A 22,424-nucleotide genomic window follows, 5' to 3' on the forward strand; every position below is an offset into this window, starting at 1 on the left:
GATGCATTTTATAATGTTTGTAATGTTTCTTTTCTTGTTTGTGCCACGTTTTTACTGAGCTGGTGATTCGAACCTCAAGTTTGTGCAAACCCGTGTGTCACGGATGTCGCCCGAATGTGCGTTTGTAAGTGCATTAAGTACCAAAGCTTTGTTTCTACGAATGTGTCTGTAGCTAACGTGGATTTCTCTACCCGTCCTGCACAAAAATTCCATTTGATTGGGCTGTTTTCAGAGTGGCGACACACTTGCTCGGATGGCCGTTTGGATCACCAGTGAGACTAAAGTTGATGCGCGCTAGTGGTCCTTGTATAAGGATGCCGAGGCTTAGGGAACGTCACATCCAGGTTCTGCATCTCCTCGGTCCGCATGGAGAAGAGCTGCAGAAGCTGAACCCATCTCACAGTAGTCCCGGTGTTCCCAGCGCCAGGATCCTTAGAACATGAATGCAACTTGAGCTTTCTTTGACTTATTGGCACACAAACCTGTTTAATGGTTTTTGGGGTGGTTTGTGATAACTTTAGCTACGTACTTTTTTGTCCCACCAGGCTCCAGTATTTAAGTTCAAGTCTTGCCTTTGCGAATATTAATGCGAGTTCCATTTTGCATCAAATGTGAGCTAACCGACAAGTTGCGTGTCTCGTCCTTTCCTTGCTTGGCGTCTTTTCAAACCAGCGGGTTTAAGCAGGCGGTTGGCTGGTATTTAAAGGCCATGTTCCCTCCCTCCAGTCTGCTGCTCCCCCACCAGCCAGAAGACAAAGGTGTTCCTCAACTTTTGAGACGTAGAAGATTCCCACTGAGCAGTCACATGTCATAAGTGTGCCATAAAACACGCTCGGCCTCTCTCCCCCTCAGGTCAGAGAGCACAAACCTCCAGAGTTGTGTAAAAAGCTTCTCCGGTCTTGCCTGCATGCTGCTTTTGTTCTACATTGTACATACAGTAGATATTAATTTATTGACACGACGTGTATATGGGTAATCATCGGAGCCACACTGGCAATGGTTGATTGCAAAGGTTGCCACATTTGCTCCAAGACAGACAGTATTTTTTAGTGACAGGGAGCCTCTTTTGTCATAATTCTGCACTCCTGTTCATGTGTAAATCTGCTCTTGATGTGTTTGTATTTAAAAAAAGGAAATAATTAGGTCTGAAGAATGTGATTAGCTGTGATCTTATATTCTTGATTCCTTGTTTCAAGGTTCCGTAGTGTCCGAGAGGGTTTGTGTTTTTGTTTTTTTTTGTTTGCGGCAGATTCGTCTGTCCTGAAGCCGTAAAGCTCCTTTTCGTGAACGTGCATGAAAATATTCCTCTCATGTTGTGACGCTCTGCCGACAGAAGCACAGTGTATCGTGAAAAGATGCTGTAAAACACATCCAATGTTCCTCCATCGAAAACAGGGTTGTTTTGTAAAGCTCGTGCATTGATGAGGAGATGAAGACTGGTGCCCCGTTTCTCCTCGTGGATGAAAGCCGAAGCTCGAATTCACTGCTTGCTGAAACCTCCATGCTGTTAAAAGTGCTTTATAAGTGTGCATCGCTCCCTCTCTCGATGTTGTCCGTGTGGTTCTGTAATCTAGCTGTGATAGTACATGTAGATTGGATGTCTTACTTTGATGAGATACAACTAATAATAAATGAATAGTGGCTAAATGTGATTTTAAAGAGACATAGAAAGAAAATTGTCTAAGTCTGAAGCATCCTCCCTTCCCTTGAGACCCTTTTACAGAGTAGTTTGTACATGTTGAGTGTTTAACACTGTTCTCTGCTTTTCCTGGTTGTGTTTGTGTTTCTGTAAACACTTTAGTGATCCTGTCATATCTGGGTTTTATAAACCACAGTTATTTTTAAAACTCACTCCGTCTCACGCCTGTTTTTTTCCCCTGTTGCATAAACACCCAAATCTGGGAGTTGGCGCCATCTGGCGGCAGGAGTGCAGCAATGCAACAATCCCCTCCAGAGCGCCAGTGAAAGGCAAAATGGGGTTTTCCAAACTCACATGAAAATCGTTTCTATTCCAAAGGGTCATATTAGTAGATCAAAAAATAATAAAAAATAAAAAGTTAAATTCTGCTTTTTATACTGTTGAAGTGATTCCAGCTACCGCCTGCTGAGGTTTCAGTCCTCCAAACAAACATCCTGCGGTCAATCTAAGAAGGTCACAACTAGGTTGTTTATTTGTGATAAGTGATACAGGATAAATGTTATACATTCTATTTTAACACTGATACTTTGCTTTTTATTTTAAATGTCAGTATGCAAAAAAAAAGACAATACAAAGTAAACATTTTGTATCATGATTATGATACATAAATTGACTGCTTAATTCGTATTAAACCAATTTAAGGACTCTGTTGCCCTGGTGATAGCTTGCTTAACTATAAACACAAAAAGGAGGGGAGTAAAAAAATAATTGCAAACATCAAGAATTGGCTGATGGTGAACTCTAAAGAACCTCAAGTTCTTAAGATGTCATGATTGACTCACATCTATGCGCGTATCAAATACAGAGTGCCTGTTTTTTATATGCGCACGCAGTAATAATGAAATTACTGGAGGTGTAGTGGGCAAACAAACACAAAATGAAGAGCAGGAGACACATACATACACATGTTTTTACCATGATCTCTCCATATAAACACATTAACCAACCAACAAACAGAAGGCTCTCTGGCTTTGAAAGCTAAAATCTACACTTGAATTTAAAAAAGAAAAGGAAAAAAAAACCAAAAAGGCAACATTCACATTTCTGAAATGAATCCCATGATGTCATTACTTCTCATCTGAACAAGCGTCTCTGTCCATCCACCTCTCTTTAGTGCTGACAGAGAGGCTAGAATCTTGATGCTGCTGCTGTTTGTGCGGATTTTTTCGGCTCGTCCCGATCAGGTCCGAGTTCACGACTACTGATTACCTCACCGTTTGTTGGTCCATTCCACTCGGTGTGCACTCACTCACCGACTCGGCATCAGCACTGCGTTTCTGACAGTCTCTTCATCTAAGAGTGGGAGTGAATGAGTGGACATGGTGTGGAGGATTGGGCCTGCAGCTCTTTTGACTGTTTAGTGTATGGATGTCCATGCGTTACCCTCTGTGTGCTTCCCGTCTGTGCGGACCTCTACGGAGAGGCCGGCGCTTTGCTACTGCTGTAATGAACTTGGTATCTGTTCACTGCCTGCCCTTTCACCTCGGTCGACAGACAAGTGGTCTTGCACGGTATCATGTCCTCTTCTTCCTCCCCCATCAGCCAGTTCTGCACGGAGCGTTCAGCCGAGGAGGTGACGTGACTGGCCAACCACCCTTGGTGCCACTTGTCAAAGCGCTCGTGCTGACTGGCCGCCACTCTGTGCTGGGACTGTGGAGAGAGTCGAAGCTCTCAGTGATTCAGATAAACAGATTTTTAACAAGCAGCAAAGATTTTTTTTTTTTTTTTTTTTTTAAATTCTAACAAAAGTTACAGATTCTCCTTTAAAACTCGATCAAATCAGAAACCAACCTTTCTGGATTTGACCAGGGCTCCCCGGCGGTACATGTAATCCTCCGAGTTCATGACAAAAACCATCTTGTGAGTGTTCAGTTTAAAGCGACAGTCCAAACTGCCCGCGTTCTCCACGCCCAGCTGGCGGTGCCATTCTCTCCGGCAGCGCATCGCCTCCACTTGCCGCACCTGCCAGCGGCGGAAACGCCGAAGGTTCCTACGCAAATAGGCATGGAGTTACACAAGACTTACAAACTACCTTTACAAAAACAAGACAAAAAAAAACAACCTTCTATTTAATTTAGGCAGCCAAATTGCTACAATTATGGGAACATTTTCTGAACAAAACAAGGAGAAAAATATTTGTTTTTCCCATCTGCATCCCTGGCATTGAGTTTTTATAATAGAATTAATACTTGTTATTTGGCCTTTCTTAAGCCAATTTTAATGTTTTTCTTTTCTAGCCTTTCTTCAACTTTTTTACCTGGGCAGAAAAACAGGTTTGAAGAAGTAACCCTCCGCTTGGGAACACAGACTGGACTCTGTTCCAACAAACTGCTCCATGTAGCTTGACAGGCACTGAAGGTAAAGCAAGGAATGGAAGCCAGAATAATGAATCCATTATTATTACTGCAACATTTAAAGGTGCAGCCCTGTGTGCAGAGAGGTGAGCTTACCTGTACATCTAAGGGGTCATCAGCTTGGGCCTCCTCAGTGTCCAGCAGTTCTACAGCCATCGTCACAATTCCTTTGTTTTGGATGAACATCACCTGATGGTGCAGAGAGTAACCTATTAAAATCATCTTGAATGCAAACTTGATCTTCACACAACAGCTGCTGAAGCGTATGGTGCGACTTTAAATTTGGCTACTCTGAAGCTTGACTGTCATTTCAATATTTAGCAAGAATTCCTGGGCACCTTGAAGCAGTTCTCCTCAGCCATGACTCTCTCTGCCTTCCACTGATAGCTGGTTTCCCAAGCTGCTCGAACACACTGGGAGGAGAGGTTTCCCCCTGCAGCTCCCCTCTTCCTCTCAGCCAGGTACAGGTCAACCACCTGCAAACACACCTCGTCGCTTACAAGGTGCTGCAGCTGAGGACAAAGAAGGGGATCGGTTAAATCTTCAGGCTTCTGTCGTCTTATGTGAGGATTTGGTGTTAATGAAAACGTTTACCTGCCGAATTATGTTGTGGATGACCTTATCGATGGTAAATCCAATGTAGGCATGAATGGTGAACATCTCTCGCAGCGTATCTTCATACTGAGCAGAATCCAGGTTTCCATCCAACAGGCTGCGCACCATATCCAGGAAGGCTGGGTAATACTCCTCCAACTCCACCTCGCCTAGAAAAACAAAACAAGTTGACTCAGTCACTGACCAGCTCATGCCTGGAATCGAGTGGGAAAAGCGATAAAACCCACTGGGCTGTTTCAGCCGGAGCTCCATGGCCAGGTCACATGCTTTTTCTCTCCTTCCCTCCGCCATCAGCAGCCTCTCTCTGCTCTGCTCCGCTCTGTACTCCAGCAGCTGACGCTCTGCTTGGCGGTACACCCGCAGCAGCCGAGAACACAACGTCTGGTGCAGCCGGAGGAAAAAATACCAGTTGTTGTTGACAAAGAAAAGGTTGTAAACCCCATCCAGATCCTTCTGGTGCTCTGCCTCAGGGTCACGGAGGTCGACCTTCTCCCCTGTTGGAGCCGAGACTGATTCCATATGTGTAGATCCAGGGGTAGATGAGGCCGTCCCCGTTGGCTGGCTCACGCAACTGGAGGTGGTGGAGGCCTCCATATCTGCAGGTTGAGATGGACTGCAGCGCCTCCGCCTGGACTCTCCATTGAGCTGCTGCTGGTGTTGAGACTGGGCCTGGGACTGTGTGGGCTGGGCTTGAGACTGACTACCTGTGGTCGCTGCTCTTTCTGATGTATTATTAGAATTACCATTTCCTCCAACTACTGTGGTGGCTGCTGCACCTCCTTCCGCTCGCTTCTCTGCCCCTGCTCCTTCCTCTGGCTCGGCTTCCTCATCAGTCCAGTCCTCTGTATCACTGAGCTCACCACGGCGGGAGAAGAAGAGGTCTGGTACAAAGTGCTGGATGATGCGCTTGATGTGGTCCTTGTCGTCTTTGTGGATGGTGGGCTGGCGTTTGACGTGGTAAATGATGAGCGAGGCAGCATCCTCCAATATCTGTTTGTCCTCATACGTAAAAAGCATGTGAGGCTCACTGGATGAAGTTGAACCTGAGCCATTGCGGCCCTGCTGGCCAACTCCGCCCTCTTCTGTGCTCTGCTCCTGGCGCTAAAATACAGAAATACTCAGATTATTAACACACTTGGAGGATTCATACATTATATAGAATGACGACAATTTAAGTGGAAATATAGTGTTCATATAGTTAAACCATTCAGTTTCTTATTTTATAATTAGATCAACCCCACTTGACAACTAGAAAATAACAGTATAATTAAAAAGACAAATACATAAAGGAACCCATTCAGTTCATTAAACTTAAAATAAAACAATAAATAGGGGCGTTTTTTAATCTGATCATTTTAGAGATGGACGTTCTGGTGTTAAGAGTTTTTTACCTCATCATAGATGCTCTCGATCTCATTGAGGAGACTCTTGGATCGTAGGGCCTTCACATCATTTTGTTTGAAGTTTACTCCTTGGTGGTCCAGGGACTTCAAGTAAGCCTTCTCATACTGCTCCCTCCATAACTTATTGAAACCCTGCTGAGCCTCTCTCCACTCCTCTTCCTTGGCTTTCAACCTAACAGGAGGACAAAACAAAAACATACATATTTTACAACACTTGATCTGTCGGTTTATTCTAATGGTTCTTCATGCTTTTTGAAAACATTTTCAGAGTGCAGTGTTGAGTTTCTTTCTCCGTCTTCTGATGCTCACCGACACAGAGGCATCATGTCTGTCAAGGATGGACGTTGCATTTCTGCTTGATGAAGCTGGGATGTAATTTAAAGCAACAATCTGTGCAAATATGATATTCCGCATGCTTCCTCTCAGCCTCAGAACAAACAGTCTGGCTCAGGGATCAGAAGCAGTTCACATGCATCAGTGTTATCCTGAACTACTTCTGTTGAATCAGCATGAATGAATCCCCGTAAACATTGATTTGGGCTTGGAAATAACCGCAGCTTATTTCTTTAACAACTTCTTCAATCCAAACTTAAACATTTTAAATCATAAGAAATTAAGGGCGGCCCTGACCTCTTCAACACAACAGGTACAGCTGTGGCTGGACTCCGCTTCAGTCCCTCAATGATCTCAGGGGCTTTGTCACCATAGATACGGTACACGGCACGGCGTTGGATGACCTCAGAGGTACCACCTAAACAGTCATCTAACCTGAACCGGTCCTGGTCCTCAGGCGAAAGACGGGAGAGTTTCTTCTGAACACTCTCCAACACCCTGATGGTAGCCAGGTTTGTCTCCAGAACCACATCTAACTGTAAGCGGAGGGATACAGGGATTCATTTTATGTAGTTTTTAAATGGAGCAGCCTTAAACAAGAAAAAGTACTAAACGTTCTTGTGTTGTGACTCATATTTTCGACAAAAGCAACACACCATCGCTCAAATCTATAAACTACAAACTATAATTAAAACATGCAGTTTGAGCTAAAAATGGAAATCTACTAAAATATAATAAACATTTTAAAAAACATATGAAGCATGAATGCAAACATCTATCACACCATTCAGGATTCATGAATCAGATATAAAGAGATCACTTCACATCAAAATGGATATTTGGGGATTTACACCTTATTTTACATCCTGTAATGTAACAACTGTACACACCTCAAATCTCTCATCCTCACAGCGGTGGAGCTGTTCCTCATATGGAGTTTTCTTTGAGCTCACAAAGGTAGAGTCCTCTGACCAAGAAGGAAATGACACCCAGGTGTCATTCAACACCTACACAAACAAAATCACAACAAAACACAAGACAAAATCATCAGCAATTTAAAAAAAGAAAATAATTTTTGTAATATCCTTAAAACCCGCGTACCTCCTTGCACAGGGCAGTCCGTCCACTGCATTTAGGCTGCTGATAAGTCTTGGGCAGTGCTCTGTAGCTTGAGCCCAGACGCTTACAAGAGGCATAATCCACCTCTCTGCCCCCTCCTCCCTCCATGTAACGATCTGAGAGCCCCGACACAGCATGAGAGAGCTCTTTGTCCCCTAGAAATGACTTGAACTGGGTGTACAGTTCAGGAAACTTCCTGGAAGAAGATAAGATTGAGGATGTCATAAGTTTGGAGGACATTTGTGGTCCAAAACGGAATCTACCGGTACTTTGTATCATTAGTTCCATTTACTTTAAAATTGCTTTTAATTGCTCTAAAATCCCTTTACAGATGAACAAAAATCTGGGTGATAACATCAAAACGTGTTCAAGAAGAATTCCTCCAGATGCTCCCTGTTCACCCTGTGAGCACCGTGTGGCAACTGAACTCAAATATCCACACACACATTTCTGTGGGACAGCATATAAAAAGAAATGTATGCCCTGCCAACTTGGTCATAAATGAAAAGCTTATGCTTCTGAAAAGTTGGTGTTTTCTGGTGTTACTCTTATCGCCCTAATGCATGGGTTGAGAGTGCATTCACTTCGGGTTTAATCGTGAATCAAGGAACACCGTGGACAGCTGAGATCTTCACTCACCCCAGAAATGGAGTGACTAGTTGTAGCAGCTCTGCTGCTGAAACAACTTCCTGGTTGAACAAGGCAATGCAGCGCAGGAAGTTCTCATACACTTCCTGACTTTTAAACAAGCGACGAACCTAAAGACACAAAAGGTGACGGTGGTCTTACAGTTTTCACACTTCAAAAAAGACATTAAACCCACGTGTAAAGAAACAGAAAAGTGGAAAAATATAAATGGAAAAGCTAAAAAGCAACTTCAACAATATAGACTGATGCCCCACCTTATCAAAGAATGAAAATTCTCTTAAAACTCCATGCTTTCCAACTGAAGCAAAGGATTGATCTTTGGTGCACGAATACTTCATCTTTTTCTAAGAAGAAAAAACTTGAACATAATCATCTGAATGCACTCTATAAAAGAGACTTGTTCTTACAGTGAGAATGGTGCAATGGTTGTTATGGAGATCAAGGCCAATTAAAAATACAATGTATTTCACAACATGTCTCTTCTGAAAGGAGAACTTACCTTGAGCAGAGGGGACATGTGCTGCAGTAGGATGGGCCTGGGCCTCTTTTTGTTCTGTTTAGTTATTGCATCCTCATCATCTGGCCTTTTCAGTGACTCTTTCCCCGACGTCAGTGAGCTCCCTGTGAACTGGAGGAAAGATGGTGGACAAGAAATGTAAAACAGAAGTTAACAGAGATACTGTAGGAACAACTATTATATATACACTTTAGAATTCAGCTCAGCTTATTTTCCACATGAATTTGATTACAAATAAATACTTTAATTGTAAACTGAATTCTGATGAGAGCTGATTAATCCTGAAAGAAAGCAAAATGTGACAGAATCTGTATGCAAATAATTAGGTAAAAACATTTATTTTTATTTTCAATGGCCAGATTTGGTATTTTGACTGACCAGTGATCTCTTGGCATCAGGTAGGAACTGCCCAAACTCAGCCAGCAGGTCTTCCTGTCCTTTAAAAAGACTTGCAACTTTCGAAAACACCTCATCTTCAGTCATCCCACTGCTGCCTCGACCTCCTCGGCTCTCCTTCACTTCCAGTTGCTCCTTCTGAAGGGTGCGGATATGAAGATCATAGGTGAGGAATGAAGTGGTTTTTAAAAAAAAAAAAAAAAAAAACAACAACACATGAATACAACTTGCTGACAACCTGAAAACTGAACAACCGCAATTCATTTCTAATTTGTAATGATGGCCTTTCAAATGCATATAGAATTAATGTGTTCAATGTGCACATACTAGAAAGAAAACCAAAAACCCACACACAATGGCATTTATTTAAAAAATTACAAGCAGAGTGCAAAGCTATTAAACAACTAAGATATACTACAGTACCTGATATGTGTGAAGAATCTCTAGGAAGGATCTATAGATCTCTGGGTGATCCAAGAAACGATTTTTGATCTTGTTTACATAGTTGATGGCACTGTCAAACTCCACGGGGCTTGTCTCAGAGGCAGGAGGGGATACGGAAGAGGTGGTTGCTTGACTCTGACTCTCCCTGTTAGAAAGAGGGAGGGAAAGCCTGCTGGGAGGCTCTGCAGGTCCTGCCGAGGATAGGGACGATGAAGGTTCTGAGGGGGCTGACTTGACTTCTGCGCTTTGGCCAGATCCAGTCTCAGTATGGGCAGTGGAGCCACTACCTGAGGTCACGGTCACAGCAGAGGTGCTGCCCTTCCCTTGCTGGCTTGGAGAAACCTGGCAATGTTCAAAGGAGGAAGTGATTCAATGACAAGACTCTAAGGTGTATTACATATAGAGTTCAAATCAAAGAACTCCCTTTCAAGAAGTAAATGGTGGCTTAAAATACCCAAAGTCACATACACAATAAAAATTGACACTACAGGAAATGGGGACAAAAGTAGTTGTAGGAATGCCCATATTGAGTTCCAAATTAGCTTTTGCTTCAGTGTAGATTCTTAACCACTGGAATGGAGCTAAATGTGATCAAAGTGCACACTGGTTTACCACACCAATGCAATGAAAACACATATAGGTGCAATTTTTACAAAGGCCCCGGGCTGTAACAGAGCTAGAGCGTAAGAGACAGAGTGGCCGAATCCACAGTCATAGAAATAACCAAGAGGTACCGTGGAGAAGAGGGCATTAGCAAAGTAGCACAGGAAGCACTGTGTGTGTGCAAAAAAAACGAAAACAAAAATACGGAGCTTCCAAGGATTTGACCGTCAGCCTTCTGGGGACTCCAGGAGGGGAGTTTCCTGCCGAGCCCCATAAATGTAGGTCAAAACTCCTTGTATACTTAAAGGTTTTCATCCTATAATTAAGATGGCTGCTGATTATACTATCAAGATACATCACTGTCCGCCAGTTTCACTGTACAGTTCTACTGGTGGTGTGAGCGGTACCAGAAAAATGACCCTGGGTAAAAAGAGTTCTGGGCGGAGCTCCCAGCTGTCGCTATAACACTGTTCCAAAAGCTACTTGGGCGAAAGCACCATCCGCTACTAAACCTCTGTAGTACAGTTGAATCTATAAAACTGAAACCGAAGAAGCACAATTTCAGAACTGAACAAGGAAATGACTAAAGGATGATGGTATTTCTTAGTTCTAACTCCTTGCTTTTTTTCTGTTATTTACTAAGTGGAATATGAGTTTTTGGGGGGCAAAAGGTTTCTTAACCTACTTGGACAAAAGCTCAAACAATAAATGTGATTGCTGCAAAATTGTCTGATTGTTGCCAGGCATATTGTCTTTATTAGATGGTCTCTTCATTTGATTTCTATTGTGAATACTGCTGCCTTTTCTTGGCCTTAAAAAAAGAACTAGTTTTATACACCTGTTAGATTCAGTCGTAAAACAACAATGACAACATCGGTGAGTCTTGTTTTAACTTGTAAACTACAATACTTAAACAAGTTAAGAAAGATACCTGAATACTTTTCCAATCACTTTAAAGTCCAATTCACAACTGTTGATTTTCGGTGTAGTGCATCTACTACAGATATGCCTCTGCATAGAAGGGGAAGTGTAACCTGCTGCTAAAAGAAAACTGATCCATAATATTGATAGCCAGCTCCAAATCTCAAAATGAGACAGTGGAAAAAATTAGAAAGTATTATAATGTGGTTGTCACTGTCCACAGTCCTGCCTGGTTTACGTCACCGTGATGCTTTTCAACAAGCAAAACCCTGATCCAGATTTAGAAGGCCAAAATCCAACTCAGGTCTTGCTGTCAGTGACAGAAAGTCATTGGAATAATGAAGGAGAAAGTTGTCAAATATACAATTCTAAACGTGGCTTGAACGTTGTAGAGAAAAAAAGTATACTATCATAAAAAAATGTGTTGACACAAATAAATCTTAACTATATTTTGGAATATATTCTAACGATACAAAATTAACCATCAGTAAGCAAAACCATGTTGTTCATTCTTGATGCACATAGAATCACAATAATAAAAACGTTTGCAAAACTATTGAAGCATTAGACCACCTAATTATTTTAAAAAAAACTAATCTTATATAAATATATATATAAAGAAACTGTAGCCAATGAGTGTAGAGCATAAAAAAGACTGCATTTCACCTGTGTTGAAAACTGTGATTGGTGGAAAGCGACCCCGTTCTTAGGAATCTCTATCCGATATCCTGGTGGTAAGAAAGCATTGAAACCCAAGACCAGGTCTGGGTGCCCATGGAACAGTTGTGACACACGGTTTATCACCCCCGGTGTATCAATGCTGTTTGAAAAAACACACACTGGCATTAGTGTGGAGAACTTAAGATTAGTGTGCACACACACAAGTTGTTTTTTTTTAACTTTGTGTTAAATGACAGTGGTATTCAAATAGTGCAGTAACGTCAACACCCAAACTTCAAAATGTCTTGATGACCGTCTGTGTTAAAGAGTGATTCTCTGTCTTATTTGGGCACCATTTTTAAATACCTCTGCGACTTGAACTCCTTCATGATGTCGAGAAACTTGTTATATATTCCCGGATCGTTCGCAAAACGGATCTTGACTTGGTCCAAATACGACAAGGCATCTTCAACCTGAGCACAGACGGAGGGGACAAAGCACAAAGGCAACACAAAGCACAGTTACAAGTGGATGTTTGAAAAATGAATAAATACAAAGCTTTATGTCAAAGAGGAATCTATCTATAAAGAAGCATCCTGGACGTTCTAACACAGCCATTTAATGTACTTTACTCACCATAAAGGCACGTCCACATGAATACATCACGCCTCATTCATAACTGCACATAACAAAAGTACTAACGCTGCTGTAAGAGCTGAAACTAATAGCAGAATTGCCTTATATGAGAACAAATTGTGCGTCAAGTTATAAAAATAGACGGCGGGCAACCATCGCCTTCATATAGTCAGGAGCTTTAGGAACAAATGCACTACATAGCGAGCGGAGCTGCACAAGTAAACTGCTAATTAAATAAATAAATAGGCAAATACATTCGACCCCCCCTCTGCTAGCTGGACCTCGGATTTCTTTATTCGAAACACCCCCAAGCTAGGTTCTGTGGCGAAAAATCCATTGACACAAAGCATTGTCAAACAGTGTAGATGTGAGGGGTTGTTCTAGCTAACGTTAGCCTACGACCAGGGAACTGGCGATATTAACTCCATAAAGACTGAAAACACACACGCACATTGACAATTTTCGACAAAGCCGTCAATCGCGGCTGGTTGCTGGCCAGCCGTGCCGTGTTGGCAAAAACATTTATGACAATATTCCAATACGAGTCTAACAAAGAAAACGAGTAATGAAGGCGCTAATGAATTGAAATAGCCGTTCTTGGCTAGCCTGGCTGACGTCCCCCACTTTGTTCAGGCTGGCTCAAAAAAAAAAAAAAAAAAAAAAAAAAGGAAGGAACTTCCCACAGCCGAGGTTTGAGTTAACGTTTGCTCACAGTAGCCGTTTACTGCAACCGTGAATAACAAACTATCACTCACTGGGTCACTCGAACATTTATAAATGAAACGTCGCCTTCACGTCCAACCTCAAATGTCACCGCTCGGCTGTTTTTTAATGAATTACTTTTAACAGGCCAGTGAGCTAACTGACGTTAGCCGGGCGATCCGCTCACTACTTTCGACGTTGAGGGGAGAAAGAAAAAAAATTCAATCGGACAAACAAGATGGTTCTGACTCTGAGGGACTTTTCCCCCCGTGTCGTGGCCGTTGTCTTACCTTCAGCTTCTGGAAGTGCTGCTGCTGCACTTGCTTTTGTGTGATAACGTAAGGCTTGTCCTGTATTTGGTTGATTTGCTTCGCCGTGCTGTGCGTCTGAATCTTCGCCATGATCCCGGCGAAAGGAGACTTGCGAGGCACAACTTGAGAGGGAAGCTTCGACGTTACCTCCAGCTGCTGGCTAACCGAGAGACCTTCCTCTCGGTCGGGAAGCCAGCCTACCAGTAAGCAACCCTACTTTACCTTGCTGCACAGAGTCGACACAGCGCTAAAGGACGGGGAATCCAGCAGAGTGGCGGGTGATGACAGACAAGCTGCTACTCGCCGCGACTTTGATTAAACATGACTATCGAACTAGGCGAGCGATGGAACATGAGCTAAGGGACAATGGTTGTCGTTTATCTTCTTTAAAATAACCATCTACTGTCTCTTTAAATTCGGCGGCAGCGATCCGTCTTGGCGTCCGGAAGCCAGAGTAGGAGTGAAAATTGAAAAAAAAGAGAGAAAAGATGGCGCCGGACTGCGCATGCGCCGAGGGGCGGGGCGTAATTCACAAGAATCACATTGCTCCACGCCCCCTTCACTGCTACAAGGAAACGACATTCTGCTCGTGCAGGAGTCTGTTTACGTCTTTATACATCTATATGCATCGTTCCAGTCAGAAAAAAAATCCAACACTACTCAATTAAGTCCATTTTTAACAGCTTTATTGTTTTTTAATGTAAGGGTGCATAAAATGATATTAAATATTCAGGATAAACTTTTTCCACTGTATAGTATCATGTTGGGAAAACAACTAAAACAATCCAACAGTATCCTGCCAGTGAACGGTGCAGTTTGCGCCATTGCAGACCACAACGTGTCACCTATGAAGCTTTTGCAGCAAGTCTCCATCTTTGGAGCCACTGTTGGTAAGTCAGGCCTCCTTTGCTGACCTCTGGGAGAACGTGCTGTGCAGGCTTCTCCCACCTACAAGGAGCACAGGGAGATTTGACCTTTGAATTCAGATTTAAATTATTCTAAAATGTCTTCAGTACACTGTATGCAAATTTTAACAAAAGGATAACAGCATATTTATATATATATAAAAAAGAAACTTGTAATTGTACAAGTTGTGGTTAAACCACCCTGTTTACACAGGAAACCTGACTGAAACTTGACTATTTTATATACAGTAAATATAATGTCAGCACTGTTTTCTAAACAATATTGTGGCTCACCAGTAAGAGATTGCAGTTTTGACTTGTACACCATAAGAAAGGCCTTTGTCACAATGTTGGGCAAGACTTCGGACTCTTGGTATCAGAGCCTTCAGAAGCTTCTGATCCTCTTCCTGGACTCTTGAGAGCAGTGCTGTAGTGCAGACACAATTTCCCATTACTAAATATGACACCAAATTTCCAAGCACAAACTGACAGTTTACAAAAAGCTCCATCTTATTTAAAAACAGTAAAAAAGGTGTCCCAATTACCTTTCTGATCAGATGCAGGCAGCAGTTCTGCTTCATTCTGCGTTTCCTGCAGGACGGCGGAGTAAAGTTTGAGGATTTGATGTAGAAAACGCCAGTCAAGCTGCAGTGAGCGTGCATGGGCACACAACTCTTCCGGAGCCTGAAGGTGCAAAGAGATGAAATGTAGATTGTATTCTATCAAAATGTAATTATGAACGTCCTCATTGAACATGAGTGCTTCACATCAAAACATATCTAGAACAGGAGGTTAAATTAACACTCAAAATTTACAAATGCAATGCTTGATTCTGAATAGCCACATTTTACTGAATTAATCAGTTATAATCTGACTCAGAATGCATGTGTATTTAAACACGTGTAGGAGGCATGTAGAGTATAAATAGGATCAAACAAAAAGAATAGACGCGAGTTTCTCAAAAACAACCCAACATTGAAGCACATTGGAGGAGGTCGTGTTACTACAGTCACTGAACAGCTACTTTCAATAGGAATTATCTGTTCAATGTGTCACACTGTGCACATTTCATCGTCCTCCGCGAGCCATCCTTGCATGAAATTACTCACATTATTTGAAATAGTGTTTATGTTTCCAACATAACCCGACTTACTCTGTACAAGGGAAATGCCAGCGTCTGGCACAAGCTGCTGAAGGTTGGGGACTTCACACGATTGATGGAGAGCCACGAGGCAGGAATACGCTGCATTCTTTAGCGGGGAGAAAAACACACTTCTGAATATCTGATCAGCAGTTGTTACCACTTTGTTAAATACAGGATTTAAATGTATTTTTTTGACATGTATGCAATGATTTCATATCTATAAAATGTCTGTCCATGTGTTTACTAAAACATGTGTTTGCTGAACTTGGTCTTACCCTTCTACAGTCCTGCGGTCCAGAGACGGAAGTGAAACCGTTCCAAACCTTTTGACCTCCTTAGAAATAGAATTCCTTAGATTGTTGGCAGCAGTGGTGATATTTTCAAACTGTGGCACTAATGTGCCCTGGACAAATTCCTGTAACTAAAACACGACAGAGGAATGAATGTGCTACATGCTTTAATGCATTTTTGTTCCAAACCATTTTAATTATACCGCAGAATTTAGCAAATTATACATTAAACTATTCTCACCTCTGCATGCAGACATTTTAGTTCTGTTTTGGCCACAGAGTTCCCTTTAATCAGTCCTCTGATGTGCTCCTGTCTAACAGCCTGAGGAGAAAAAAGAAATATCAAGAATTATGGTAGCATATCACCTGAAAAATTAGTACAATTTATACATAATTTGGGGGAAAAGGTTCACTTTTTCCCAAAGACAAGTAAGGCACAAACTTCTGTTTGTTTTCCTCAATAGTTGGGTCATGAATGGTCTTGAGATGCTCTCACCACTAATTCTCTAAAGGCAAGAATGCGCTGCTGCTGATTTTGGAGGTTACGAAGAGCCTCTTGCCGGCTTCTCGCACGCTGGTTAACTTGGATACACCACTCTCTGATATAATCCCTGGCTGCTGCCTTCATCACACACTGTAGCTCCACAGAAGACCTGAAACACATTTAAAACACCTGTGAGTTTTTAAAAATACATCTGTGATTTTAGCCCCCAGTGTTCTGTTTACAAGAATTGAAATCCAGATTCAAACTGAGAAAAAGGGGTAAAAAAAAAAACTGTCAACCGTAACTTACAGTGCCAACGTATCATTGTGTAGATCTTCTATAGCACCAGACACCTCCAGGTTGGCCTCTTTCCTCAGCATCTGCAGCTGGTGCTGGAGCTGCTGGACACTGGAGCGAGTCTGGGACAGTTCCACTAAACTCTGTTCCACTTCTTCCCAAGCAGCCTGGAAGAACCAATGGGCAATTCAAAGGGCAGATATAGAAAATCCCAATATATTCTTTGTGAACTAAGAACCTTTTGAGTGTTTAGCACCTGTAAAAGGGTTTTAACTGATGGCAAGTCATTGTCCTCATCCGCTGACATGTCTAGGAGATGATTACTTTCATAGCAAAACCTGTAACACACACACACACACACACATATATACATATATATATAATGGGGGCTTTGTTGTCCTACAGACAGGGGAAATCATTCAACAACTTTTCAAGTTTACCGCAGAGCCTTCACATCTTGTGTCACATCCAGAGAGGCAACTTTTTCCTCCAGTTCCTTCTTCTCTCTGGAAGCTAAATATTCCAATGCTGAGAGGACGTGGTTTGGAGGATAACAATTCAGAAGATCCTGATCACAAGACAAGTAAAGTCCAATAAAAGTTACAATCAGCGGTAGATTTACAAGTATCAGAATATTTAATTTGGTTTAACCAAACCGACCTCTACAGCACTAAGCCAGGCCTGAAACACAGCAGCCCTTTGTTCACGAGTCATGCTGAAAGAAGAAAACATGCAATTGATACAAAACAGAGGGTTGTGGATTTGTGGAAGACTGTTTTAGTTATCTTTAAACATTTCATCCATTGTAATACTCACAGTTTCGCTGCTGGGTGTGCAGATTTTAATTCACTCTCCTGAAGAGACTGATAGAAGTGAACCCTTTGGTCACACAGCTCTCTTACATCATGCTAAAACAGGAAAGATTGTCAGTTTATATAACAATCATTAGTCTACATTAATGATTTCATGACAGGTTTTCAGAGCACAAGTGACACATTAATCACATTCAGAATAGTATTATGACCTAAATAACATTAGGAACACTCACTGGCAACAGACTGTGAAATATGGCAGAGTTAGAGTCCTTAAAAATTGTGGAAATGTGCATGAATGACCATAATTCCCACAAAATGAGTACCAGGTTTTCTTAAACCACCTAAATTAGAAGGTGAAAATGTGCAGCAAGATCCACCTTGTTGTAAATGATTTTATTACCACTGTCAAGTATAGAGGCAAAAGTATCAGCCAATAAGAAATGACTACCGTAGTTGGTGTAGCTGACCCAACATTCATGACCAATGCATCCAGTACTTACCAGAACTTGTGCCTCTGCTGCAGATTTGGAGTTGAGGGTGTCTCCCTCACTGCAGCTTGAAGACTTATCAAACAGAACTTCAATCTCTGCTTTTCTGCAATATTAACATTTTCATTACTTATATTACTTACTATATAATAACAATAACTCTTGTGATTCCCATTTTTTGCCTTACTTGGCCATTTGTTCCAATGCCTGGCAATGTTCTTCAATTTTACTAGCATCATCACGCAGCAATTTTTGTCCCATGATACAGCGCTGTCTGAAAGCTTGCAGGACCAGCTCTCTGCGGTGGCTGTCTTCCACCTGGGCCCAGGTTTGATCGATAGACTGCTCTGTTAAAAAGACAAAACACTGTTGGGTATAAAAGAAAATCATTTCAAATACAGACAAACGCAAACAGGACTTGAAGAAATTATTTGTCCTCCTTAAAAGAGCCTAACCTTGAGTAGCCAACTGCTCTTCGGTTCCACTTATTTGAGAGTCCAGGAGACTGATCTCAGCTCTCAGCTGCTCCATCTTTCTTTGAAGCTCTCTTTTCTTAGCAGTTGCACTCTGGTCTTCAGCCTGCTTAAACTGTTTTAGGTAATTCAACACACATTTACACTCCTTTCATAAACACTTGTCTAGTACAACTATGTGTTATTACAGTGGCATTAACCTTCAGTCATGTCAAATGAAAATGAATGACAATAAGTAAAAGCAAACTGCGACCTACCTCTTTGTCTTGAAGAAGTTTATACCTTAAAGATCACGTTAAAGAAATCCCTTGGCATTTTAAAACATACAACAGTTTACTTTGTTATTAAAACCTTGGCATTAAATATGAGAGCTGCTGTACATTTTAAAGATGCCAAATCTTACACTGACTTAAAATAAACATGTAACAGTTTGGGTACCTGAACATTTAAAAAAACAAAATGTTACCAAGAAGACAGGAAGGTCTTATTTTTGTGGGATTGATCAAAAAGGATACCACTTCAAATTTCCACGCATAATCCTCACATTCCTGGGGAAAAAGAAAGTGGAGGGTACAAGCTGTAATCATTCCCCCATAAAAGATAAAACAAATACGGATACATAGTGAGAATGTGAAGACTTACCTCTGCTGAAAAACATGGTGAATCAAATATTTCCATATAGACTTTCCGGTCCCCACACAGAGACTAGAAAACAAACCAGAGGCCATATCTGCACACATCTTGTCAGTGAAAAGTACTGCAAAAATGTCGATTCGTATACTCACGTTTTAAAATAGCCGTCATTGGGCAAACTGTCCGGCGGAAGACTGAACTCTTCTTTCGCCCATCTTTTCACCTCCTGCACAAGATTCCTCTCTGCCATCCTGTCAGCATAAACAAACAACGATTTATTGTTGGGAAAACTGCTTCCTATAACGATTTTAGACATAGTTAAACTAACTTTGAGCTTGTGGGAGTTGCGTCCTGCACAACGAAATTCACACGGCTGCTTTGTTTTGCTTTTCTTTAATCCGGAAAAATTTGTATTTCAATCTCCCGCTCGGTCACATTACTTCCGGTTACCGCTGCTTCACCAGCTGCGACAGCGCCACTAATGGCCCTAGTGGTTGTCATAATGAATGTCAACCAATCTTTCTCTCTTTTATAACAAAAACAGTTGGTGAGGCATGGGCGTAAATCGTATGGGTTTATGCAGGCACGTTTTAGAATACATTTTAATATTATATCATGATTTTATTCACCTTTTCTTTTACATTTACGCTACAGCGTGATATATCCCAGGTTTTTACAAGCATATGTTTTTAATATTAAAGTATCTTATAACAAAGTGTGAGCAACAAGCCTACACGGCTCACTTCATAATGTTCTAATTCACGGTTAGTTTTAAGGCTGTATACTCTCACTTTATTATTCCGTTTTTTTGAGTGATCTTTTGGTTTGTTTTGCAACGCAGTTCGTCTCTTTCACCACTTGGCGGCGCGCGTTCTCTTCACTCAAGTCAACGAAGAAGAATTCTTCTTCGCTTCATGTTTTTTTAGCGGTGGTGGAGCGCCACAGCACAATCAGAGTGAATAAACAGACTCTTGGGGGGGAAACATTAAAAAATACTCATTTGGTAAACTAGAATAAATTTGGAGCCCGTGTCTCTTTTTGCGACACTTTTATATCAGTTGAAAATTATAAGGATTCGCTGTTGAACAAGATACCTAAACAGACCGTAGGGGGCGTGATAGCATTAATGTTCTCAGGTCATGCAGCAGTTGAAGCCATGACAAATAGGCCAATAGTGGTTACAAAGCAAGTCCTTTTGTTGTTTGTTTGGTTTGTTTAAAAAAAATCTTACAAAGTATGACAAATTGAAAGTTCTTTTGATTTAAAGTAGTTGAGTAACAATAAAGCAAGTTATTTAATTCAAATTTTAGATTTATAATTTAAGATGTGTAGCCTTTACATTCCTTATTTGCTTTATTATTATTGTGTAACACGTTGCTCAGTGGGTGGGTGTTTTCTCCACCAGAGATTAAAAATTCACAGAAACATTTGTGGTTCTGTGAAGCGAGTTGTGATGCAATATTTGATAATCTAATCATACACAAAGCACAGCTTTGCTTCAGTAGAGTTAGGATTTATTTTAGTAGTTTTATAGCTTACCTTTTAAAATTGGCTGTATTTTTTAATTAAAAATGTGTTTTACTTATAAAACATACATTTTCGTTCTTGTTTTTTCCAAATAAATAACATATCTGATCTTTGCATGTGCTGATGCCCCATTGATTGAGGTCACTGCTGATGTAAAATAGTAAAAGTAAAATAATAATCACCCATAAGCTAAGAAAAGCTGCATGGTTTATATTTAGTGAACCGACAGACTATTTACCACCTTGCTCTGTCTGACTGTCACTCAGACACACCCACAAAACACTGGCGCCAACAAGCACCCCCCCAACCAAACCACTCGCCCCATCTGACCTCCAATTATGTCATGCAAAAAAAAGCTGTGTCCCATTGAAAAGCTCTCTTAATCAAACCCAATTAATTCCGCTATTTTCCCTTATTGTCCTTCGCAAGGAACGCGTCTCTCCAATAAGACTGTTAACTCCAGCCGTGGCCCTTTCAGCTCTACTGGGGTGCAGGAACGAAATAATGGACTGCACAATTACTCAATTAGTCATCAGGGACTCAGCTGTATTTAATGAACGCACTAACAGCATAGTAGAAGTGAGTTTTGAGGGTCCACTTCGATTTGCAATTCGGTCACCCCAGCTGGCAGCTTCCATTGGATCATCTCTGTATGTCGAACATAAATGGGAACTGACCACATTGGTGATCCTCATATAGTTAAGCATACAGCGTCCATGTTTTCAGGTGAATAAAAACTTGTTTTTAATGAAAAAGCAGTTCCAGAACTTTATTTTCACACTGATTTGCCACTGCTCTTTTTCCCAGGATTCAATTTGTGCATCTCTCTGGCTAAACGCATGCCTACCCTGGCCTCCGGCTGTGGTTAGAGCCCTGCCTGACCTGGTCTCAGTGCCAAGCTGTCCACAACTTAGTTAGTGTCCGCTCAGGCTCGGCCCGGCCCAGTCCAACCCTGGTGCTAATCCTTGGGCTGTCAGAGGACCCCGCTCTGAACTCATCCTGCAACACAGGAAAACGCTCTAATTGGGGGATTTTCCGCATCATTAACTCTGACGAGCAGCCATCCCACTCTCCCTCCCGTCTTCCTCTCCAATCATACTCCCTCCATCTCTCACTCCCACACTTTTTCCTGATTTATCCATTTTTTTATATTGTGGTTTTTCCCCCCTTCTCTTACCCAGACTTCCTTGGTTGCTTCAGGGTTGAGGAAGCATCGTGTCAATAAACATGTGTTAAATGTTAAAGGTCTCTCCACTTTTACACACTCTTTTATCTCAGCAGAACCTTTACAATTTAACGTACAATTCAGGAGGTTTGTGACTTTTTTTGTTTTTCTAAATTATGTCACGTGTTATAAACAACTGGACACATGTGGACATGGAATCCTTTTTTCCACCACTGTGTGTAATGGTAGTAAACCTAATTTTAAAGGCCTGATGTGTCATCTTTGATAAACCCACTAAATCACTAGTTAACATAACGCCTAAGTATGACTTCTCCTACATCCATATGTCTACACATACGGTTGGTGTGATGTCCACTCAGGTCTTCATCTAACTAAGAAAGTGATTTACATGTTGGGGGGGCGCTAACACAGCGGCACCAGCCCCTGTGAGCATGTGTTGCAGTGACTGAACCTGCTCGCCCGCCTGCCTGGAGGCAATTAGGGAGTGGGTTCTACAGTCGGAGGCCCCCCTGGAAAGCCCTGATTGATTGGAGACTCATCTTCCTAACAGGCTGGAACCCTGCCACTAAAACCATGGAACAGCGCAGAGGATCGGGAGGGGCCAAAAAGCTTTTATATGACAGAGAGGGAGAGAGACAAGGCACAAATGTTCAAGGAAAAGAAAGAAAAACGTCTTTTCTCATGTTTGTCAGATGATACAGATTATACGGTAGTAATCTTGGACTGGTCTTTCCACTGCAAGGGGGTAAAAAAAAATATAGGGACAGTGTGGGAACAAGAGCAGAGGTCAGAAGAAAAATGAAAAAGAGGAGGAAAACTTT

General features: G+C 41.7%; 3 protein-coding genes across 5 annotated transcripts in view; 1 reads left to right on the forward strand and 2 right to left on the reverse strand.

Annotated features, from left to right (window-relative positions):
* The window catches only part of xpr1a (xenotropic and polytropic retrovirus receptor 1a), a 48,168-nt gene extending 46,317 nt beyond the window's left edge, over positions 1 to 1,851 (forward strand). The window contains exon 15 of the mRNA XM_003974191.3: positions 1 to 1,851. This exon is cut by the window's left edge and continues 898 nt beyond it. The gene's annotated coding sequence lies outside the window, so the exon portion shown is untranslated.
* A 294-nt stretch (positions 1,852 to 2,145) lies between these two features.
* Positions 2,146 to 13,817, reverse strand: sin3b (SIN3 transcription regulator family member B). Of its 3 annotated transcripts, none has more exons than XM_011614848.2 (19): positions 13,341 to 13,817; positions 12,079 to 12,185; positions 11,719 to 11,872; positions 9,508 to 9,870; positions 9,067 to 9,222; positions 8,671 to 8,799; positions 8,426 to 8,515; positions 8,163 to 8,281; positions 7,506 to 7,719; positions 7,295 to 7,411; positions 6,702 to 6,940; positions 6,060 to 6,243; positions 4,896 to 5,769; positions 4,648 to 4,817; positions 4,392 to 4,565; positions 4,150 to 4,242; positions 3,957 to 4,051; positions 3,491 to 3,689; positions 2,146 to 3,349 (listed from the first exon to the last, which is right to left on the reverse strand). In XM_011614848.2, the coding sequence occupies exons 1-19, from the start codon at positions 13,449 to 13,451 to the stop codon at positions 3,113 to 3,115; spliced, it is 3,825 nt and encodes a 1,274-aa protein (XP_011613150.1). In that variant the 5' UTR covers positions 13,452 to 13,817; the 3' UTR covers positions 2,146 to 3,112. The 3 variants fall into 3 exon arrangements, with proteins under 3 accessions (XP_011613150.1, XP_029684741.1, XP_011613151.1); XM_029828881.1 differs by lacking the exon at positions 13,341 to 13,817 and adding an exon at positions 12,800 to 12,986; XM_011614849.2 differs by lacking the exon at positions 13,341 to 13,817 and adding an exon at positions 12,349 to 12,765.
* A 213-nt stretch (positions 13,818 to 14,030) lies between these two features.
* Positions 14,031 to 19,379, reverse strand: haus5 (HAUS augmin-like complex, subunit 5). Its single transcript, XM_011614850.2, has 20 exons — positions 19,219 to 19,379; positions 19,043 to 19,141; positions 18,900 to 18,962; positions 18,773 to 18,805; positions 18,515 to 18,539; positions 18,240 to 18,372; positions 17,972 to 18,131; positions 17,797 to 17,890; positions 17,298 to 17,389; positions 17,142 to 17,196; positions 16,922 to 17,049; positions 16,738 to 16,819; positions 16,494 to 16,648; positions 16,197 to 16,353; positions 15,942 to 16,022; positions 15,686 to 15,831; positions 15,420 to 15,516; positions 14,812 to 14,950; positions 14,561 to 14,693; positions 14,031 to 14,309 (listed from the first exon to the last, which is right to left on the reverse strand). The coding sequence occupies exons 2-20, from the start codon at positions 19,138 to 19,140 to the stop codon at positions 14,207 to 14,209; spliced, it is 1,974 nt and encodes a 657-aa protein (XP_011613152.1). The 5' UTR covers position 19,141; positions 19,219 to 19,379; the 3' UTR covers positions 14,031 to 14,206.
* Between the last annotated feature and the right edge of the window lie 3,045 nt (positions 19,380 to 22,424).

Source organism: Takifugu rubripes, chromosome 20 (assembly GCF_901000725.2).
Source record: "Takifugu rubripes chromosome 20, fTakRub1.2, whole genome shotgun sequence".
NCBI lineage: Eukaryota > Metazoa > Chordata > Actinopteri > Tetraodontiformes > Tetraodontidae > Takifugu > Takifugu rubripes.